This window comes from Bombus pascuorum, chromosome 10, assembly GCF_905332965.1.
Source record: "Bombus pascuorum chromosome 10, iyBomPasc1.1, whole genome shotgun sequence".
Taxonomy (NCBI): Eukaryota; Metazoa; Arthropoda; class Insecta; order Hymenoptera; family Apidae; genus Bombus; species Bombus pascuorum.
Genome location: NC_083497.1, coordinates 12,476,275 through 12,499,509, shown reverse-complemented (window position 1 = coordinate 12,499,509; position 23,235 = coordinate 12,476,275). Strand labels below are relative to the sequence as shown.

At 33.2% G+C, this 23,235-nt stretch overlaps 3 protein-coding genes across 3 annotated transcripts; 1 reads left to right on the top strand and 2 right to left on the bottom strand.

Moving 5' to 3' along the window:
- Positions 1 to 294: 294 nt before the first annotated feature.
- Positions 295 to 4,906, top strand: LOC132911108 (ornithine decarboxylase antizyme 1). The gene is given in 6 exon segments (XM_060967511.1): positions 295 to 534; positions 2,396 to 2,495; positions 2,497 to 2,598; positions 2,739 to 2,988; positions 3,076 to 3,232; positions 3,383 to 4,906. Coding segments are annotated over 5 exon segments (654 nt in total). The 5' UTR covers positions 295 to 448; the 3' UTR covers positions 3,192 to 3,232; positions 3,383 to 4,906.
- LOC132911404 (uncharacterized) lies at positions 3,115 to 18,816 on the bottom strand. Its single transcript, XM_060968023.1, has 21 exons — positions 18,211 to 18,816; positions 17,898 to 18,046; positions 16,317 to 16,461; positions 15,716 to 16,071; positions 15,102 to 15,564; positions 14,076 to 14,774; positions 13,345 to 13,748; positions 12,868 to 13,057; positions 12,536 to 12,737; positions 11,436 to 11,718; positions 11,265 to 11,342; positions 10,145 to 10,326; positions 9,958 to 10,046; positions 9,813 to 9,870; positions 9,603 to 9,729; positions 9,398 to 9,516; positions 9,242 to 9,310; positions 9,092 to 9,152; positions 8,753 to 8,968; positions 8,419 to 8,589; positions 3,115 to 8,346 (listed from the first exon to the last, which is right to left on the bottom strand). The coding sequence occupies exons 1-21, from the start codon at positions 18,810 to 18,812 to the stop codon at positions 5,852 to 5,854; spliced, it is 7,158 nt and encodes a 2,385-aa protein (XP_060824006.1). The 5' UTR covers positions 18,813 to 18,816; the 3' UTR covers positions 3,115 to 5,851.
- Positions 18,744 to 21,945, bottom strand: LOC132911106 (ras-related protein RabJ). Its single transcript, XM_060967509.1, has 4 exons — positions 21,819 to 21,945; positions 21,548 to 21,729; positions 21,211 to 21,338; positions 18,744 to 21,005 (listed from the first exon to the last, which is right to left on the bottom strand). The coding sequence occupies exons 2-4, from the start codon at positions 21,585 to 21,587 to the stop codon at positions 20,511 to 20,513; spliced, it is 663 nt and encodes a 220-aa protein (XP_060823492.1). The 5' UTR covers positions 21,588 to 21,729; positions 21,819 to 21,945; the 3' UTR covers positions 18,744 to 20,510.
- Positions 21,946 to 23,235: the final 1,290 nt, after the last annotated feature.

The following is a 23,235-nucleotide window of genomic DNA, read 5'->3' as shown; positions in this document are numbered from 1 at the left end:
TTAGATATTCTCTATGCATTTAGTTATCTGAAATAAAAAAAGGGGCATATACTTTTTTGAAATATATCTATAAACACCTCATTCCCGAAAAATATTAAAAGAGAGACAGCTTCATTAATCCACATATAAAATATAATAATAATATAAAAATGTTAATATTGTTCTAAATGCTCATTAAAAGTTGTTAATTGTGTAAATAGAATGTTGTGAATGAAAAAATCTAATCGATTTGAATCAATTCGATATAACTCGAATCGAACCGAACCGAAGTAAGCCGACATTTAAGGAGGAGCGCTTCAGTTCGTTTCATTCGCCTGAATAGCATGATTGTCTCGGTGTGTTAGTAGTTCTACGAAACACCTCATCGGATAGCGATCGCTGCTCTAGCGAATATTTCATTGTGAAAAAGTAAAAATTACGGCCGCCAAAATTTTACGAAGAAAGAAGTATGAGTATTAACTCCGACTTACCATTAAGTAATTGTGGAAGTACTAAAAAAGGCATAATAATGCCAAGTTTAATATCCAGCAATTGGTATGTACCGTGCGACTACTGCGCCATTTCTGCCTTTACTTGATCATCGCCATCTTATATTCTATTTATTGGAATTTATGTTATCCTTACAATTTTTCTTCAACCAAAATACTTCTTATAAAAGCTATATTAATAGCAAATGTCGACAATCATTATTTTCTTTCATGAATAAAGATTTCATCAGAGGTACTTCAGAAATATGCAAACAACGCATTAATAATTCACATTACCTTTCGATTCTATCATTTACCTTGATAATAGTAAAAATCTTCGGAGTTATAATGTATTTTGTAATCACTGTTATATTTTCTTGTATGCTAGGAATACTTATAAACAAAATTATATATTAAAGAGATATAATATTTTTCAGTAATGTGATTCGGTAGAATAAATGGAAACTAATTAAAATTAATGGTACGAAAATAAAATGATAATGAAATTTTAACGCGACCTATAATTTTTTGAAAGTATTATTTCCATAATATAATACGCTGCCACGTGAATCGTGAACATCCATCGCGTGACGTAGAATCGGCGCGTATGCGTCGACACATTGTACGTGTCAGCTGTTTCTTCTCTACATGTAAAGCACAAAAATCTAATAAACAAATTTTGTTACAACATTATTTCAACCGAATAAATTTCTTTCCATAAGAATAAAAATCGAGGTTGCATTGATATTACAGCAGTTTTTACTAATTAGCAATATCGTATATATTTAACACAAACTGTTATATTGAAACGGAAATAATCGTACATTAGATGTATATGTGTAATATATAGACAAAGCATAGAGATTTCTTACATAATTCTTATTGTAGTGTAGAAGTTGGCATGTGTGGAATAAAATCATGATATAATCATACTTTCAATATTAAATCATAGTTAGAAGAAAATAGTTGTCAAAACAAACTAATTTTATTGTAACGATATAAATAAAATATTTAGTAATTAATTAATTCTTTCAAGCATTAAGTAACAAATGTGAAATCATCAATTTTCCACGGTGACAATTGCGTTATTTGTATTACGGTACGAACGATAACCAATCATATAAAACCGAATGGAAAGACGAAATGAGTCACTACGAATCTTTATGAAAATGCATATTCAGTTTTTATATAATTAGCAGTCTGAACAAAAATATCCACAATGCAATTTTAATCTCGTCTTTTTCCTCGTTTCACAATCGTGCAAAGATAAATTTGAATCTACTTAGTAAAAACTCGTTGATAACGAATGTACTTACAATAAACAGTGATATCTAAATTTACAAGCATATCTAAGCATACAAAGTCTTAATCATAATTATCTTCCTCAATAACTTCGCTTCATTATCGAGAAATGCTATATATATGTGTGTGTGTGTGTGTACGTTGAAAAATATTCTCTATCGCTAGTATTAATCATGTGTTTGTTAACTTCTTTGAACTATTCTATAATTAATTTCAATTTACGATATATTTGTCAATTTCATATCAACCGGTTTTATTAATATGTTTGAGTTCAAAATTCTATGATTTTCCATGAATACGTTATCTCATACATTACGCGCCACATACGTGCGGCAAGTATAAGATTCCAAGAAACGAAAAAAGAATATAATTTCTATCGTTCTAAAACATGAAATGTAAATATATACAAAGAAAGATAAAATACTTAAAAATATAAATAATCTGATAGATAACTAAAAAAAGGAAATTTAATTACTCAGATATTATTGTAATAAAAATATATCAGACAATAGTGATAACATAACTAATCGTGGGCACAATAAAATTTAATTGACAAATAAAGTTTTATAACTGATATATACTTTAGGCATATAAAATATGAATTGACGGAATATATGAAATTACAGTGACATGTCAAGTAAATGTGTAGACGAGAGTTTAGAAGAAGGCTCTAGATTCCAACAACATTATTGTATAACGTTGGGTGTGGGGCCTCTGTGGTGGTCCTGATGTGCCCCATGCCGCATTGTCTGTATCTACAGTCAACACAGAGAGCCGCGGCGTGGGGATCAAGCAGAGTCAGCTCTCTGTGAGCTCCCACATTGTTCAAGTACGTATTTACAATTATTATATCGGATGAAAATATTTTTCTATATCATTATACTACTTAAAATATTATATTTTCTATATTTAAATTTTCTCTGTATTTGTTTATAAAATTTATATGTATAATTCCAATTATGTTACTAGGAGGATGAATTATTGAAAGCTGTGCGAAATAGCGAATCATTACGCTTGACATTTACTCTACATTTGACGGAAAGCACATCCGTTGAGTGGGAAACTGTAGTATGGCGTCATTGTCTTTACATTCGTGTGCCAAGCTGCCTTTTACCCGAAGGTTCGAAAGAAGGTTTCGTGTCTCTCCTGGAATACGCTGAAGAAACATTACAATGTACAAATATCATCATTTGTCTGCGTAAAGACAGAGCGGATCGAGGTATTTGTCAACCGTTCTTTGACTCCAATGAAAATGATTATGAGGAGAGAAGTTTCTCGTCTAAAACACTTTGTTGTTATGGTTTAGCTATGCTGGTTCGTACCTTCATGTTTTTGGGCTTCACTGTACTACCGCCGACTCACTCCTTGGTACCACCAGGCAGTGATGCTGGCAATCTCTACATGCTCTATGCCATCGAGTAGTCAACCAGAAGCTAGACTTCTCTTTCAAATTTAACGCACAGGTATTTTTTTTGTTTTTGTTTTTGCGTAAATATTATCACTTTAACCAGTCCGTTTTTTGTTGATCTAAGCTTCTAAGCTTTACTATTTCCAAGTAACTTTTATCGTTTTTCTAAACGTTTTTTTCTTTTTTGCCTTTTTTTCAATTATAGGGGCTAACGAGCATATAAACGGAAATGTATACGTTCTACAACCATCGGAACGAAAAATAAATTACAATCCAAAGGTCTTAAATAGCAAACAGAATTTCTTTCTTTTCTATTTTCTTTGCTAGTTTGTTATTTACTAATAAAAAAAATCACAAGTTTAGGGTTTTACGAAAAAATATATAAAAATTCAAAATTTTCATTTCGCAACTCGCTAGGATCATAAAGTAAATTATTGTATTAGAAACTAACGACTTCGAAAGATGTAAAGTATGTAAAATATGTCAAAAATAACATTTCCAGCACTATACACCTTGGCGTTAAATTTAAGAGAAATATCTTTATATGTATACGTACGTACATATATATATATATATAGAAAGAGAGAGAGAGAGAGAGAGAGAGAGATAGGGAGAATGAGTGTGAGAGCGAGAGAGACATGAAAATGTACGGAGAAAAACGAAGAAATACAGAACAAACCGAAACTGATAGTCGGGTATATGTAGATCGCCAACATAACAGGATGTGGGCGGAAATGTCGATTCATTCTCTTGAATACAATGTTAAGATCATATGAACAGCTGACGAAGCTCCCCACGTAAAAAATTTGACGGTATCAAGGCTTAAAAGTTACATAAACCTATGAAACGTCAAATTATAAAAGAAATTTACTACTAATAAATCTCAATGTTAATTGTATCAAATTGGATTTTACCGCGTTTTATTCTGTATTATTATACATTTTTAAAATCATTTGTAAGTATTATTATTCTATATACACATATACAGATATTTTATACATGTAACGATGCGCAACTAGTGTTTGGTTTATCTTAAATAATTAATTCTTGTTTAACTTGTACTTTTTACATGATGTATACAGATTCATTACTTTCCCAATAAAGATTAGTTCAAATAAAGCATCAACTTGTGATACGATTTATGAAACTTTGATATCATTCAGTATCTGTAATGAGATGTGCAAACATAATTCTAAACATAATCCCAATTAAAAGATATATTTATAATATTTAAAATATTTCGTTAAAATATTTACTAAAACAATCAATTACACACTGGTAGCGATCGTTGTAATCGTAATTAGGTCGATATTTTCTTTTTGCTTTATTATGTTTAGGTATTTAAATAATATTTCTAATGGCAATGATTGTAATTATAATTATAATCTTTGGTAACCCGAATCAATTAACATTGTGGAGTTTGTTTTAGTAAATGCGTTCTTTAGTGTTGACTTGATAATAGATGACGTTAAATGAAGTAAAAAAAGTGTTAATAGTTTGCTAGAAATATAGATAAGTACAGAATAATGAATTAGTATACGTTAAAGCAAATAGTTTACGATTTATCTTGAGTTTTCAATTGAAAATAAAACTCTCTGCGTTCTATTAACTAGTACTGTATACTGTATTGATATAGTTGATTACGTGGAGATACATGTATGTTACATTTATTATTGTGGAATTACCGAAAAACACTCTTGCTAAATAAAACTTTAGAAAAACGCATAAATTTTGTACTTCGTTCTATATCAGAAGAATTAAAGAAAAAATTAACTTTTATATGTATACCTTTGTATATACAATGTCCACACACGCACATAAAAGTAGAGCTCGAGTCTCCACTTAGCAGAAGCTCCATATCCTCACCAGTCCGTTCCTGTAACTAGCTTCATTGTGATAGGTGACCTCGAAACTCTGCATTACGTATATTAAACAAACTTTTCTCTGTATCTTAATTGTACTTAACGCTTTCCACTTTAACTCGAAACTTGAAACCTATTGAAAATCTAGAAAGTCAAAGAAATAAATACCTGGAATATATTTTTCTGAATAGCTACAACGATAAAATATCGAGTTTTTGTAGTTACGCAAACACTACTATATAAAGAATTATATACTTAGATACATATTTTAAACTTGTAGTATCTTTTCATGTAATAATAATTTATTACTTCATATAAAGGTACAACTCAGCAACATAATCGTATTAATAATATTGATACAACTTAATTCAATAATTGTGTTATTGTATTATTATTGTAGTATTATTAGCAATGTTTCCAAACAATACACATTGCATGGCGTGTATGAAGTGTTGGTGACTTAAATTATGTTCATTGAAGATGTTTAATAACAATATGATGAGTGACATTTCTATTCATGGTTGTTTTATGGTTTCTTTAATTGAAATAACAGAATACGAAAGTAACCAACAATAGTGAAAACGAATGTATCGATACATGATAAAAAATCGATCCGATTTACAACATTCACTTCCATTTTATTATATTTTATAACATTCTTATTCAAGTAACTTGTTATCTTATACTAATTACACAGATGTAACTTAGAACGATTTGAAATATTGGATAAAATTAATTCTCTAAACAGTTATACAACTTATCATCTACAACTCCTAATTAATTCAAAAACTTGTACTTCACTTTATTTTATTTTACAGTAAATTAGTCCTTTTGATGTCAGTATCTATTTCGTCTGAGTTATTTTTTGGTACCAATCCTAAACTGTTTAACATTCCGGATGGTGTTGTATCCTCAGCCGGGTAGCTAGACACTTTGTTACATTTAACCAAATGTGTGGCTAATTGGTTTCCATCGGTTGTTGCATAACCGCATGAACATCGCATCTTTTTATTTAATGGAATATTAATAAGAGGAGAAGGAACTACCAAACTGGTCATCGGTCGTTCGTTATGAATTTGTTGTTGATGTTCCTTAAACGCACGCCAACAACAAGTTACGTAGCGACACAGTTGGCATATTTGTTCGCCTGGATAATGATCTTGTTCATCTATATCTTCTTCGCATTCTTTACAGGATAGATGTTCAATTGGAACGTTCACCGTAATTGGACCAGTGATCCATTTTTTAACTTTTTCATCGTGTGGTAATTCCGTAACTGGACTATCGATTTCAAATCGTCTATTTTGAAATCGTTGTTTTGCAATCATTATTCCGTTATTACCAACTGAATACGGAACAACCTTTGTACTAGACACAGAGTCATGCAATTCCCTTTGATGACTTTTTAATGAACTTTTTTGATTAAACCAAAGACAACATCTAGAACATTTATTTCCACGTCCTTGTTCCCTTCTGATAACATGTCTTTGCATATGTAATAAGAATGCGTGAACGCTGGTAACATTGGGGTTGCCTTCTCTTGCAAAATCTATTATTTTTAAACAATAAGGACACTGTAACCCTTCGCCCCTTTCATGACCACGATAGAAATGATCAATAGCGTCTTTATGACTGGAAGTACGATAACCGCAAATTTCGCATCGGTAAGGCATCTCTGAAGGACAATGCACCGTCGATAAGTGGTTAATTAGAAGACCAGTGTTCCCGAATTTTTGTTCACAAATGGCGCAAACAACCATGTCACTATCAGAATGACCAAAAGTGCTGTGTGATTCCGTAACGTGTGTAATCATCTGATGTTGAGATGAAAATGCAGTGCAACAATACCGGCATACAGGAGAATTTGATTGTCCAGGTACTTGTGGTGGCACATGACCAATAGTGTGTTCCATTACATCTGTATTTGAACGCAATATTGCAGCGCAAAGAAAGCATTTAAAATATAGGGAACTTCTATGTTCCTTTAAAAGAAGAGTTTTATCACCTTCCATAGTAGCATAGTAAAATTCTTGCAACTGTACCTGATCGTTTTTACATTCCTTATCTGTTTCTCTGATGCCTTTTGAATCGTAGATGGTTTTTTTCACCTCGGGCTCCGGACTAATGGCTGTTGTTGGATTTCTCTTTCGTCCCCTCTTCGGACCAGGTTTCGTCGTTTGAACGGAAGGCAATGTTTCTTGTTGTTTCATGTTGCTACTACTTGGGATCAAAACTTCGCAGCCCGAAAAAAATTCTTCTTTATTTATCGTCATAAGCGGCGTCAATGGTGGTGAATTCGTATTTGAGTAAGACCAGTTATGAAACGGATTAGCACCTATCTTATTCAAACGATCTATAAGACTTTCGTTTGACTCGATTCCAGTTTGCTCCGCAATATGTTCGATAATGTTGTCAAATGCTCGGGCAGCAGTCGATCCGTACATTTCTCTCCATACTAATTCGTCCAAAAATTGTTGTATCATTTGTCTACTAAGCAAACTAAGAGTATTTTGAAACATTCTTGGGACAATTTTTCTTAAATATTCCATAATGTGATAATTGCTCATAAAATTTCGAGGACCCTGATCAGAAAATGCTGACTGTGTAACATGATTAAAACCCATCTCTTCAAGAGTGCTTTTATCAACGGTGAAATCAGTCATAATTTTCGTATCCGGGTGTACCCACTCCTTCAGTGGGTGTAAAATATTATTGAACCGTCGTTTATACGATCTATCACCATCTTGCACTGGATCACATGCTCTTAATCTTAAATCAAGTGTGGCATAATGCAATACACCAAGCACTTCGACTTTAACTTGTCGTAAATTTCCGTCCTGCGATGTTGTACCTAAGCTAATTACACCAACTTGTATCACGGAATTTTTGCCTCCCATTTTACGAAATTTATCGCAAATTGCAGCAGTACAAACACTACGTAAATGTGTATAAAAATTTTTCACATATACATTTGATACTTTCACCCAGGAAGTAACGTTTTGAACATTTGTTTGGCATGCCCAATGATAAATTAATTTTAAAAGAATGGTAGGTGTATATGTAGCACCCTGAAAAATTGAACCGGAAAAGAGGGAAACAAAACGATCTGCACAACATTCTGAAATCCAAACGTATCCTCCCGAATATGGAAATGTACCGGGATCACTATACATTCCTAATTTTAATTTCCTCTGATAATTATTATTATGTTGGGTACAAAATTGTTCAGACTTTACCAACCCTTGCTGTATCAACCATTCAGCAAACTTTGTAGCCGAGTACATGAGTACGCTCTTGACTTTCAAATCTGAAACGTACATTAATAATTTATATAAAGAAAAGGGCGGCAACCGATAATCACACCCATGTTAATAGGTACCTAACTCTGATCTTTCTTTCTGAGCTACTATTGGCGCGATATCCTTTGTACGGAGATTCGGTCTAGCTACGATGACCAAAGAAGGAAATGTTCTGCCTCCGTTTATTTTGTTAAAAGTTACTTCCTTTCCATCTGGAAGATTCTTCTTCGATTCATCAATTTGGTCGCAAGCTAAAGTGAAAAATTATTGGAATTAAAGCAGAAAAATTCTATTCGTCTACTACATTGACTGCAAATAAATTATCTGTAACGTCAATTCGATTTCCCAGTCAATACACAGCAATCAACGTGATAATCATAAAGCGTTTAATTCCACATAAATTCTTCCTCTAACCTGCATTTTTTCCAATTGATATTCCACCAATACTCGTATGCTCTGTTGGTTTTGCAATAGCCAGTTTTGTTGTTGTTGCCGATACCGTTATCGTTGGTGATACCGTTCTTGTAGTCGTATTTATCGTAGCCGATGTCGATGACACTGTCGGTGTAACCTGTTGTTTACTTACAGTTTTTATTCTAAGATTAGTAACACCTTGTGGGCTGGTTGTAGCTAAAACATTAAATTTAATTTGCAGAGGCTATGTGTCTAGCGTACGTAATTAGCATATAGCTAATTTATAGATGCTTTATATCTTACTGAAGGTATATTTCATAGTGATCAAATGGAACTTACTTGGTGTAACAACATGTGTCGAGCATCCTAATTTCTGTTTTCCACGAGGTACTAGCGTGGGCTACATGATTAAAGTAAGATGAGATCAGTTCAACAAAAAAAAAAAAAGAAAAAAATCTGGTAGTGAAACGATATTTACGCATAACATACTTCCTCTATTATGTCGGATTGTTGTACTTCGAGCACTTTTGTTCTGCGTCCGGAACGAGTATACTTATACTGCAAGAAAAAGTAAAAAAGAAAAAGTAAGTTTTCTTCAAAATAGAACTTGTTAGAGCTTAATAAAGTAATGAAAAACTTTTATACATTTTCTGTTTGAGAATGTGCAATGGTAGATATAGTTGTAGCTGTAGATGTGGATGTCGAATTTGGTGTTAATGTTGAAGTAGAGATTGAACCTGATGAAACATTGGTCATAGAAGTTCCTAAAATTTATTACTTGTTACTTACTTATTACTTTACTATTGGTTTATTGTATATGCACAATAAACAATCATAAACAATTATTTACCTTGAGGTTGAGCAACAGATCCAAGAATAACTCCCATTCGTGAATCCACAACCAATTGTATGTTACCCTGAGATCCATTTGCATTATTTAATACATTCAATTTAATAGATTGGTTTTTATTTTGATTCTGTAATCAATATCACTTCTTAAAGACATAATGATAATTGTATAATACATATATACATTGTTTATAATATCCATAACACTTACTACATTGACAATAGGTTGTGAATTATTTTTAACCGTTGCTTGAGCAGGATTTGAAGGCCTGGTATACGAGAAGATACAATCACTGAGTTTGCTAAAAGAGCAGCAATTGCAAAAAGATAACATCTATGTAGAAAATGATACCTACAATGTATATTGATAACCGTTGACATTGCCTGCTTGGCATACCAATTTACCTCCATGATCTTTAACCAATTCCTCCAAAGTGGCAGCAACCTACAGGTATATAAGTGAATAAATTAGAGGAAGATTGAATCTACCATATAAAATTACAAAAAAAAGAAAATTGTTTAAAGAAAACAAATAAAACATACTCTGTCATAATTTTCTTTGAGTTCTAATCGTAACACTAACTGTGCTTCGCTGAGAGGCTCTTCTGAACACTCCAAATTTAAAGTCATGTGAGGTGGTCGATTGTTCGTTATTGAACGCGTAATCAGTCGTGTTTTCGGCATTTTTGTGGTATGAACAATTTTTTGACAAGGTGCAGAACTGCCTACAGGGAGTAACATACATTTAACTTCAGTAAAATTTTACTGTATATTTTTGCCTGCTTTTCCGCAAGGAACGTAAACGATACCTTCACACTTTTCAGACTAAAATGGGTTTCATACTAAAATAATGAGTGTACTGTTGCTGGGTTTTCTATACATGTAACTTCTTTTGTGTGATACCATCCGATCGACTCAAAAATGAACTATGATGGCGGCGTCACCGGCGTCGCCATAATGAAACTAATGGCAATGATGAACAGCACTGCACAATACGTTCAATGCTGCTGTATTAACGAAAGTGATAACGATAACATAATAATGATTAAGGCAGCGACTATCCGAAGATAACCAGATAATGGATAGAATCACAATGGCGAAAATATAAGTTACGAACAACACCGGCGACCTCTGTGATGGATGGTAAATTTAATGGAGGCGTGGCTTAGATTTCAGTGCACCAATCATATAGACAAGTGTTGACACTCGTATACCAAAAACATAAAAGAAAACATCCAAAAATTGAGTCGTGAAAAATCAACATGGAAGACATGAAGGTTTACGTTCTGCGTTATACATGATATGCTATAAGTGTCTCAAATAAGAACAGGACACTCTACTCACTTCTATCTGTCTCACAAGAACGAGAACTCTGTTGTCTTCCATGTTGATTTTTCATAATTCAATTTTTGGACGGTTTTCCCTAGCGAGTGTCGAAACCTATTTATATGACCATGCTCTGGTGGTAAGATGGCAAACTACTGAACGTAGGTCCTTTGGTCTTTCTGTTCATTTATTTAAATCAGCTGATTTATATATATTCCAAATAATCGCTAGCTTCTAACAATTAAGAATTTTTTTAATTAAAAAAATGTTCTTTATGAGCTGTTCTATTTAATCTTTTCTCTCGTTCAGAAGCTTGCACAGCTGTTGATGTACTTACTAAGCTGTGTATTAAGTGAAGAACTCGGGAGGTTGACTGATGGGATTGCTGTGTTCTTTAAACGACGTATGCGACTATCTAGAAGAAAAAATGTTGGTAAATTCCCGACACGACTTTTAAAAAATTGTAAATTTTATGTCCAACTGTATATATAATTACAATAATACTTACTTGATGGGATAAAATCTTCCTTTGTAAAGTGTAATGAGCATACTCTCATCGACGATGATACATTCTTGCCCATTTTTAGAACTTTCACCCATGCACTGAAGCGGTCAATAATTTCCTCCTTATTTAATTTGTTTTTCAATTTAACTAAGTTTTCATTTTCACGGGGAAAATGATAAAAACGAACAGTGTCACGTTTACATGCACGACTGTTACAACCGTACACACAGCAATATACTTTACTTTTATTTTTTCTGGCAGAAAATTCCATTTTAATTTTTATAACTGGTTAAATAACTATGTAACTCTTATTACATTGATCAATTTAAAAGCATTAAATAAATTTAAAAGCATTCATTTTTCACGTGACCATTCAAACATTGATGATCATATGAAATAACATGGATACTGGATACTCGACCTACTCTCAGTAGTTTAATTTTGCTGTCACTAGTTGGCGTATCAAATTTTCAGTTTCCTATAGTTAATGTTTATGCAGAGTACATACGTATTTATATAAGTAACATGTATTAAATTAAAACCAAATTTTTAGCATAAATTATTCAGATAAATTTATTACTTAGATACTACGACTCATAGTAAATTGTAATTATCTTTTTGACAATAATTGAAATACGAAAGTAGGAGAATTGTCATTAAATCTTATACACATGATTATATCAGGTTATATGTATACAGTATACGTACATATACATAATAAGAAACTGTCTGCCCAAGTCACGAAACATTTTAGTTAATTTCTTTGAAATTAATTAGGGTTATTTATCTGGGTAGATTCTGTGTACTACTCTGTATTTTTTTATAAGTCTACTAGTATCATCTTAACAAAGATATGTTATTTACTTCGTAATTATCCATTTATTAATTCAACGGAATTGCGATAGAAATATATAATGTTCATAAAGTATATTTCTATCAAGAATTTGTTATTTGAAAAGAAAATAATTGTTACTGTTATTATCATCTAAAGGAAAGTCTGATAATGGCTAAAATCATGTAATATAAGAAAGAAAACACAGTACATGTTGTATGCGAAAACGGCAATGAGGATAGGTTTCTTTTTTTATTGAAATAATCTATCACTGTAGTTTCCATGACTCCTTAACGTTAGGATTATTGGTAGAACAGTTTGGTGGTGATGTTTCGTGGAAGTAAATTACTGGCCAATGACGAGCGGTATATAATGGCGATTGGCGATAACTTGAATGATCCATTGCAAAATGATATGGATAATATGTTTCGCTACAAGGTCTCCATTGATCTTCGTTGGGACCCACGTAACACCTACAAGATTGTTTAATTAGTTATTTATTTATTACTAGACTGCTAATCTACAATTAACGTTTACAATTAATGATGGAAAACAAAGAAAATGAAAATAAAATGGAATTAGCTCAATCGATATTAATCGTACCAAGGATGATGATATCCTTGTGAAAATCCACATTGATGACTAGGTTCGCAGCAGTAATCCCAATTACCATATTCATTTTCAATTTCACAAGACCAGAATCCAGTGATCTCATTTCGTTGACAGACGGTGCCGTTTTTGCAAGGAGAACCGTTTACCGTATAACGTCGAGATGGAGGAAGCTGGTTTGTTGCTATTCAAATAAAATTAATATATAGCGATGTTAATGTAATTCAACCTATAACTCATTTGCTTTCCTTTTTCATCTATACTAAGAATAATTATCATTAATGATTTATGTCGGTTGAGGTTCAGCTATATACAAACGCGTGCGCTTAAGCCTAAATATAGGCTGTAATTTTAACGTAAAAGTAACTGAAGTTTTTTTCGAATATTTGAAAGCGAGGACCAGCGATTATGTATATGAAAAAATTATTCAGAATGTTGACTTTGACAACATAAGGTCATCGAAATACTTACAATGGAAAAAGTTAAGTCCATATTCGGAAGTACCAGGTTCAAGAGGGGATGTGTTGTCTCCACTAGCTAACTTATGCTTGTAATCGTGTTCATCAGGTCGAAATTTATTTCTCCATCGAGTGGGATGATAGGAAGCTGGCTCATGAGGGTAATGTATTTCGCTCTCGGGTGTTCTTTGAGCATTCGGATAACCGAACTCGGGAGGATGTGACTGATCGTGATTTTCAAACGTTGGTGCATTTGTCGTATTGAAAGCATTCGCGATTAAACCACAATATGGATCAAAATCTTTCCATGTATATAATGCGTGATCATTATCGTGAACATAGTCCAGATTTGGCCTTAGATCTCGTATTGATATGTCGCTTAAAAAACAGTTACTCCGTGTATTATCGATAGTAATGCTACGAATGAAATTAATCATTATTGAACGATACTTTTTCTACACTATACGTAACTATACTAATAGACTGCGGATGTTTATGCAAATTATTATGTGATCTATGGACACGACTCAAGAAATGGAATCCAAACAGAGATTTATTTCATCTACTAAATGTTATTATGATTACTATACTTTGGATATTTTATAGTGGATGACACTGTAACCGTGCTACAACCGGGCAAAGAGTGATTTCTCATTCTGTGCATTCTCGGATTTTTCAATTTCCCCTAAATGCATAAGCATTCGCAGACCACATATTAATACTCACCGAAAGTGAAGTACTCACATGTAATTAAACGACATACAAGGTACCACACCGGCGTTTCTCATCGTCGAACACCTTCGGCGGCAATCCTGTTTTGTAACAGCTCGCATCGAGGAAATCACTGCGTGAGACATTAATTTGCATGGTCTATGATATTCAGAATAACAAAGTTCGTCCATGTGCGATTGAGAGGATCCCTTGTCGTACGGAGCAATTGCATTCGAATTTGATAGGGACGAAGGATGCGTTTCGCAACCATAGGATAATGTATTTCTTTCGTACAACTCGGCACCATCCATATCTGGCATATCGATAGGATTTATTTCTTCTGCCGGCCAATCGCTTAAGAAACAGTTAGGTGATACGCGTTCATGACTGTACACTTTGTGATTGTCCATCGCATATTTGAAAACGAAGCTTCTACAAACAAATTCTTGCGACGTGGTGCACGCAAATTGACATTCTCCAAAATCATTAACAAATATTGATTTCTTCGTGACATCCATCGGCATGGTAAATCCACTTCTGATCCTCGAGAAACATTCCTCCAAAGGATATCGATTTGTTGACTTTTTTAAGTAACAGTTCTTAGCATCCGACGTTAATGCGTAGGTATCGTAATCGCGATTTGGTTCAAGATCCGTGTAAAAATTTAGATCCTGATAGGAACGATCGCTTAGTAAACAGTTATCGGTAGGATTCGTGGTTGCCACATTGCATCTACATAGATACATAGAATAAAATTAATAACATAACATAATTCGAAAGGTGACCTCGACGTTCTCTAGTGAGAACGAGGTCACTGGTGTTCAACTACGACGGAGTTGTTGAATTTTAACGTTCGATGCGACAAAAGCAGCTAAACATGCAGTGACTTGCGAAAGTATTTGATCAATTACCGTATTTACAAGTTTCTCGTGTTATTCAATATTTATTAAATCATTTATTATTTGAGTCATTTAATCATTATTTGACGTTATATTTATTTCAAACAAAGAATGCCCAACCCTTAGGTATTAGTAAAAATTCTTCTATTCTTTCGCTTACCTATAAGCAAAGCTTTCGCAAGAGAAACTTGTTTCATTGGTACAAAACTCTTCGCATTGTTCAAAATCGTGTGCCGCGCAAGTCTTTCGTAAGACGCTTCTACTTAATTTTGAACCTGAGGCAGCTTTCACTGAACATTTTCGTGTCATTTGTGATGTCTCGTGTTTTTCATAATATGGTTCTTTTGGAACGGACACGTAATTATCATTATAGCCGAATGCACTGCCGTAATTGTACAATTTCCCATAAAATTGTTCGTTCTCGTTAGGAATGGAATATTCCTGTGTCAGAGGATGGTCTAATCGTGAATTGGGGAAACGTGGCGATTTTGCGTCAAAATATCCTTTATCGTAATCAATGCGAGAGTTGACAAAGGTATTGTCGTTAATTACATCGGGATTGCGAGACTCCGATTCTTTCCAGTTGCGATTCCAATTCAAATCGTGATAACGAGACGTAAAACCTATTTCGTTTGAAATAAAAATAGTATTTTCGTTAATAATGAGAAAAATATGATAGATTATTGTCTCGGTTGTGTACTCTGTCTTATATCGCTACTCTCCTCCAATTACATCGTAATCGTATCGTATCATAATCTAAATAGAATTATTTACCATGAGGATGTTCGTAATGAAATGGTTTGCCAGATCGTGCGAGACCATTTGAAAGATCATAAGCTGATTCGCGATATAGTGGATAATTCTCTTTATAGATCGAATGATCCGTGTGCACGAAATCTTTATTCGCATTTTCACGGTCCAACCATGCGTTTTGACTGTTTTCTCGAGAACTTTTTGCATAGCTTTTCCAACGTGGTATACCGTTATCATGCCATGCCGAGGAAGGGCAATTGTCAACCTTCTCGTAATAATCGTAATAAGAATCAATTGAAAAATCTTCATCGGTATCCATGCGAAAATATGGTGTTGATGTCAATTCGCACGTGCACTTTGAATCATCGGTCCTACGTCTTCGAATTACGGGAAAATTATATTACAATCTATAGTTAAATTTTGTTATCGCATATACATTTTTAAAAACCAATTCAATAACATTACAATATTCTATTGCACGCAGCTACGATGATTATAAAGAATAAAATCATTATACCTCGATTTATCTCTAATTTTGTAATTAAAATGCATCTTGTCAAAATAAGCAATTGTCTGTCTACTTTAGAGCGATAGAATAGTATATAGAGACATTTTCACATACCTATGATTAAAACCTTTACACACAAAAGTCTTTTCGTAATCGCATGCTCGACAACAATCCTGTAGATTTTCACAATTGACGATACGCTCGATGAATAATCCCATCATTTTCTTGCCAGGTAGCAGCTTTCGATGACAAATTATAACTAAATTTTTGAAACATATTTATCTAATTGTAAGCTATACATACACCTATATCACATGCAACATCAACAGATCGTAATACGAGAACATTTGCGTAACATTTACTAATAAATGAATATGTCAAATCCTAGCATTAGGATTTGGATAATCCTGTCGTATCATTGTAAACTTACGTGCAAAATCATCGTTATTGCTTCTCTTCGAGATCGTTGAACTATAAATCGTACGAAGAAGAAGCAGCGAGATAAAGAGACTCCAAAACCACGATTTTGTAAACATATCTGCTTCTGTTTCTTTAATTATTAAAACCGACACAGCCAATTCAAAAAGCCTCCCTTTTCTTAGTCGAAATAATTAAAATCGTTGTACTTTTTGCCACGATGATTTTCGTAACGGACACAAAAATATTAATTTTCGTGATCATACTTCCTTCATAAATCTTCTTCAACTTCTTCTAATTATATCGAGCTACATTTATTATGTATTAACAGTGTTATTGAGTATCAACAGAGAACACTACACCCTTCAAGAGATACCGAACATGTGTAAAATCGTATACGATGGAAACACCAAAACGTGTAAAAAGTAATAATGAAATTGAAGTCCAGCATGGTTTTATAGAAAAGTGAGTGCTTCGGATGTAATAGTGGGAGGAAATATTCGCACGTTGGAGGAGGGACATCATGATGATTGCTAAAGGTTGTTTGGAAGAATTGGTTTCTTAATATGCAAATACAACGATTGTCTTCACAAATACAGCGAGGACCTTAAGTATCGAGGCATCTATTGATATTTATTACAAATCGAATGCTTTTCACTGCTTCGATCTTCTAATTGTTTTATTATTGCATTGCGAATATTTATATAAATTAATATATTCGTGTTTCGTTCATCAAACGGAAGAAGTTAGTCGTATGCTATGATATTGAATTTCTTCGATTTTATTTAACAAATTTTAAAATTATATTATAATTTTTGATAGAGTCTGTATTCGATACGTTAGAATTCAATGTGGAAGATATTTTTTACTTGCCATTACTCGGTTCATTATTAATTTACTATTAATTTTTCATACATTAAAATTATGTCACTTTAAAACTAAGCGAGCTCTATTATTTACGTCCTTCGAGATTCGTCAAGGATACAAGATGCTATTATTTCAGCTAGCTCGATCATTCTAATTGTAGTATGATTCGAAAAAATTGGTCATTTACATATACATCCAGTACTTTTTTGTCGATGAGCCATCGCTTCTAAGAAAATAGTAACTTTATAACACGCTTATTTATATCGAGCAATTATTATCACGTAAAATAGAAATGTTTAGAAATCATAGTGACGATAGTTGCGTAATTACACTATCAAAAATGTATTTATTATTAATGTATTTATGCAGTGTATATGTATATATAGCAGGACATAAAATATTGCAACTTACCGAAAGGTGTGGGCGATGTTTTTTTATTTTTGTTTCCAATAATATCCAGAACACTACGGTTATTGTCCTCGGAAAGAAATCGTTGATCGTGATTAATAAGCAAACCATAGCTACCAATATGTCCATGACTCGTCATACCATTTTTGTTTCTTGAAATTTCAGAAATATATATATCATTTTACATACTTTCTTTAAATTATTACGTTCGATGCACTGTAGATTACTGATCACTAAACTGTGGATATTTTCTTTGCCGATTGTAAATATGATTTTCTATCGTTAAAAGTAAAGATAGAAATAAAAAGGGAATTACCTTGAAGATGTTAGCGTATTATGTGGTACTAATACCGAAATTGGTTCTGGTATTAATTTTGAGAAAGGATTATCATTATTTATAATGGATCCTTTACTAATAAGCTTATTTGCTTTCGTCGAACGATTTTCATCTTCGCGTACGAAACTTTTATAGAAACGGTCAAAATCGCACCATATCGAGTCTCGTCGTTTTTTCGCGTAAACATCGTATTCCTGATCGGTTTCTAAATTTTCTAATGCCGGTATCTGTCGGCTAATTAAACAGGTACTGTTACCCTTTACACCAACGCTAGAAAGAAAAAGATAGTGAAAGAAAGAGAACATAGTATCGATTGGTAAAATACCACGATGGCTCGATAAAACGTTCCGTTGATTTAAACAATTTTTTCGCGATATCGACAATATCCCGTACCCAAATGAAAACGCATTGCAATCATGCTTCTTTCCTAAACAATTTTTTTCACATTCCGTTAAACTCATGGCATTAGTTCGTGACGCGATGTCCATTTCGGGTAACTTAGAACCAATGGATATCCTTGTAAAACAATCTAAATCAAAAGATCTATTTTTATCGTTACGATATTTAGAACGGAAACACATTTTCTACGAATACGTTTTACTATACGAATTACCATTCCCGGTAGGTGTTAAACGATTATCAATTGTGAGACACAGAGTATGTGAACATTGTTGAAGAATATTGAAAATTTGCAACACGAGTGGCAAAAATATATAACCCGGTCTAAACATTTTATCATCGGTCTAACGAACGATTATAATTTGCTTATATCTTTAGTCGAAAGATTAATCAAATAAAGATTCGATCGGTTAGAACGGCAAATAACCGGATTCACTATTATTATAAAACGTAATGACATTATCGATAACGCGGTCATACATCTTACACTAGATACTTTAATCGAAATGAGATAGTTTTCTAGTTAGGTTTCTGTAACATTCAACGATCTAAACTTGACTGAGAATACTAACGAACAGTAATGCTCTCTTATACAAAATGTAAAGAGTGTTCTCCAAAGCCGCTATTACGTTAGAAACGTTTCTCTGCCCGTTGCTTCTCCTTCTTCTGTTGCAGATCTCTACTCATAGACACGAAGAAACTCTTTCAATGTGCACTTGCGGCACATTGTTCTCCTGGTTACATGTACATCACGATGTTCAAATAACGCGCTCCTTTCTTCTCGCGTTTATTCACGCGACTTGGTCGCGCAGAATGAACGCCGCTAATTGGGTTACTCGCACAATACAACTTTACGCTGCAGGTACATACCTGAAATAAAATTAAGGATGCAGGATTTATGTAATTAATTAAATTTATCCTCTGATATACAGCGGCTCGCAAAAGTATTTCAACGCTTATAGAAACTTTTTATAAATATATTATGTATCTTATACAAAACGTTTTCAGATTTCATTAACACCTAAAAGACGAAATTTACTTACTTATGGTAAAAATAATTTCTTGTAAAATTTGTTTTCAAGTTCACACTTGCTTTTCCAAAAATCAATATTCTTAAGTCACAACATCGTTGCACCAAACGAGCCATACAATTTCAATCGCTTTGAACGATTATCACATTTAACGGAATCTCTCAAACGAATTCCTTATGCAGTGAATCATCATTACTATGAACTATCTGAGGCATAACGGCATAACCGAAGGTACTGTACTAAAGAAATGCTTATGTAACGGAAGTGAGACGAGTTAAACATAAACAAAGCTGGGATGCGTTACGCTTCGCGAAGCCTGGCCCAAAGAGGGAATGACTCACCTTACCACTATCATTCTGTGCTTATGAGCACAAAATTCCTCTATTTGTTTCGTTATGAACACTAACGTGATACATACTAACTACCGTGATTAGTACTGAATTACATTAATAAATTTTATACCAGCAACTCGTTGAACGAAGAAAGAAATAATTACATTTTTAATTTCATTTCAAATATCATAATTATTTGATATCGTTATGTGTATTATCACATATGTCATGTCAGAAATACTCAATGTGTCGTAAAGAACATCAAATATTTTTTATTTTTATTAAAAATGTATTAAAAATATTAGATATATAAGAAAGGCAGATGTAGTTATAAAAAAATTTATAAATGACATGTATTTTTTAAAACCGAAAATAAGAATCTGCTCATTGATTCGTGTGCGTATTTATGTACAACAGGAAGATTGCGAACTTATCTTAAATCGTTATCGAGGAATAATTACAAAGAACATATCATTCCATATTCATAAAATCATTGAAATAAAGAATCAGAAGAAAGTTAGCAACAGGCATACGGTTTCTCTTGCATTCCGTGAGCGATACTAAGGTTTTGAGCACTTTCCTCGATAATCGGTGTACACAATAAGTCTATATCGTTAGGATCTAAGTTTGTCGATTCGCATACTCTTATTGGTGTAGTGTCATGGTCAGTCGAAGATAATCCAAGGAGACCTCTAGCAACGGTTAAGAATACATTCTGAATGCCTTCGTCTTGAAGAACCGACGTTTCATGATAGCTTGCACCAATTTTCGTAGCGTAAAGTCTACCCTCCTCTGCATTGACTTGCCGCTTTTCTATTAAATCAGACTTGTTTCCGATCACTGCTAATACCAGAGCTTCTTCAACGTTTCTTCGAAGTTCTGTCACCCATTGTTTCATTGCTGCAAACGTATTGTGCTGAGTTAAATCAAATACCAAGATAGCTGCATTAGCATTTCGATAGTACATTGGTGCCATTGATCTGAACCTTTCTTGTCCTGCTGTGTCCCAAATCTATATCCCATAAAACAAATAAAGCCATGCAGTATTCAGCTCTAATAACGTAATAAAGATATCTTTGAAAATTCAATATATTATATTCTATTTTGTCTTGAAAGTGTTTATACAAATTCTTAAGCAACATCGAAGCTATTTAACATGTTCTAACAAATAGAAACATAGAGAACAAAGAGAAATAATTTTATATTTATCGTTGTACCCGTAGCATTATTTTTGTATCTTGTATATTTAACTTGCAATTATAAAACGCTGCTCCAATTGTAGGATTCACCCGACCGTTGTATGTTCTCCCAATATAACGCATGATCATACTTGTTTTACCCACACCTGAAAAATTACAAATTAGAATTAGGTGGTATTACAAAGTAGTCTGAGCTATATATCGATATAAACAATAGATTAACCTAAATATTCTTTAATAAAGCTATACAAGGTTATACACGGTTTCGAGGAATAAACGTATATAGATGTAAACACGAAATATAGAACGAAAGAAAATAAAAAATGTAAAATGTTTATTATTACGCAGAATTTACCTTGTGAACCCAAAATGACTATCTTCCCCTCTGTCTTCATTTTCTATGTTAAAGAGCAATACATAATGATACAGCTACCTTCCACTTTCATTTATGCTAGAAGTAATTAATTCAACACCAAAGTGACTTTTGTCATATAACGTATAATCTGGCAAACAATTATTAAAAACGGTTCTTGAAAACTGTAACAAAGTTTCAAATACATAATAACGATCAGCGAATAATGTTAAAATGTGGTGTATACATTATATAAAATTTAGATACTACATACCTGTGTTTCTATAAGATGACAATATTTCTATCTAGATACCGAAGTACACACTTGAGAAGTGAGAAACACGTTAAATTACGAATCATATTTCAATTGCATAAATAGATTTATATATTAAATGAAACACAGTATTACGGCGACATCCATTATCACTGGTAGCAACTAGCACCTTGCCTATTCCTATATCTTTAATCTTCTATTTAACTACTTAAATGATAATATATCGATCAACATGTAGAATGAGCAATAAAATTCAGTTGTTATCGACGAAGCATAAAATAGAGAATATCTGTAATACCGACTTTGTAAAGAATCGGAGTGTTATTCACGCCCTCTGCGATTTACTGCGGTGAATATAGGAAACTATATTCAACTCAATTGTCAAGGGCGATAAAATCAATATGTGCATACATACACAGTTTCACGGAAAGATCTTTATTAAAATTTTGAAAAGAAAATCTATCGATGTCAATAACTTCGTTTTGCGACACACCGCATTTTAAATATCGTTCTTTATGATATACGACAGTTTTTGGCAGGTAGAGTCCAAAAGTTCTACCTTAAAGCGCGCAGCTGATTCATCTAAAAGTTATTATTTATTTCGGTAAACCATGTAAATTTTATATACGTAACTTTCAAATAAATTATATGTATATATATAATGTTCTTCCCCTGTAGTCTCCGTACGATACGAAGTACCGGTTAACGTAAAATTTGTTTCTTAAAATACTGGAGCAAACGGTGCTTCGTTGATTTGGAAAATTTTATGGCATTTCCTGTACAAGATCAACGATAATCTAATAAACAGCGGTGCTATTTTAGAAGGCGGTTCTCGTTCCTCCTTCTATGTTTCCGACGCCATTTTACATTGATTACGATGCGGTTAGCTCCTTCCAATTTCCCACTGTACTATACGTAAAGCGAGTACTTGTTCGGTTCCTTTAGTGCTATCCCTTCTTGATGTTTGTTCGCTTTATACACAATACGCAGCCTTCGTACTCGTTACTTGCCTCTCCTTTTTATCTTCCTCTCGTTTGTCACCATGTTCTCGTTTCCGTTGCACGAATTGAAAATCAGAAACGCGCGAGTCAAGATTTCGCCAATTTGAATTCAATCGCACTTATTTTAACTTTTATTTTATTTCAATTTTATCGTCACTTCAGTTCCATGATTTAATTAATCTCGCGTTCGGTAAAAATGTGGCTCGTATGGCGCTCACTTCTGTTCTCAACGTTTCGATTGATCGATAAATAGCCGGTTCACGGTAAAGTGAAATGTGAATATCACGTGACCAAATATCACCTCGTAGCTCATCCAATAGGTCGCATCTCGTGATGCTCTCACTCTCTCTCTCTCTCTCTTTCTCTTTCTCTCTCGTCTCCTGGCATCGTCGTTCTTGAGTTGATTGTCGTAGATC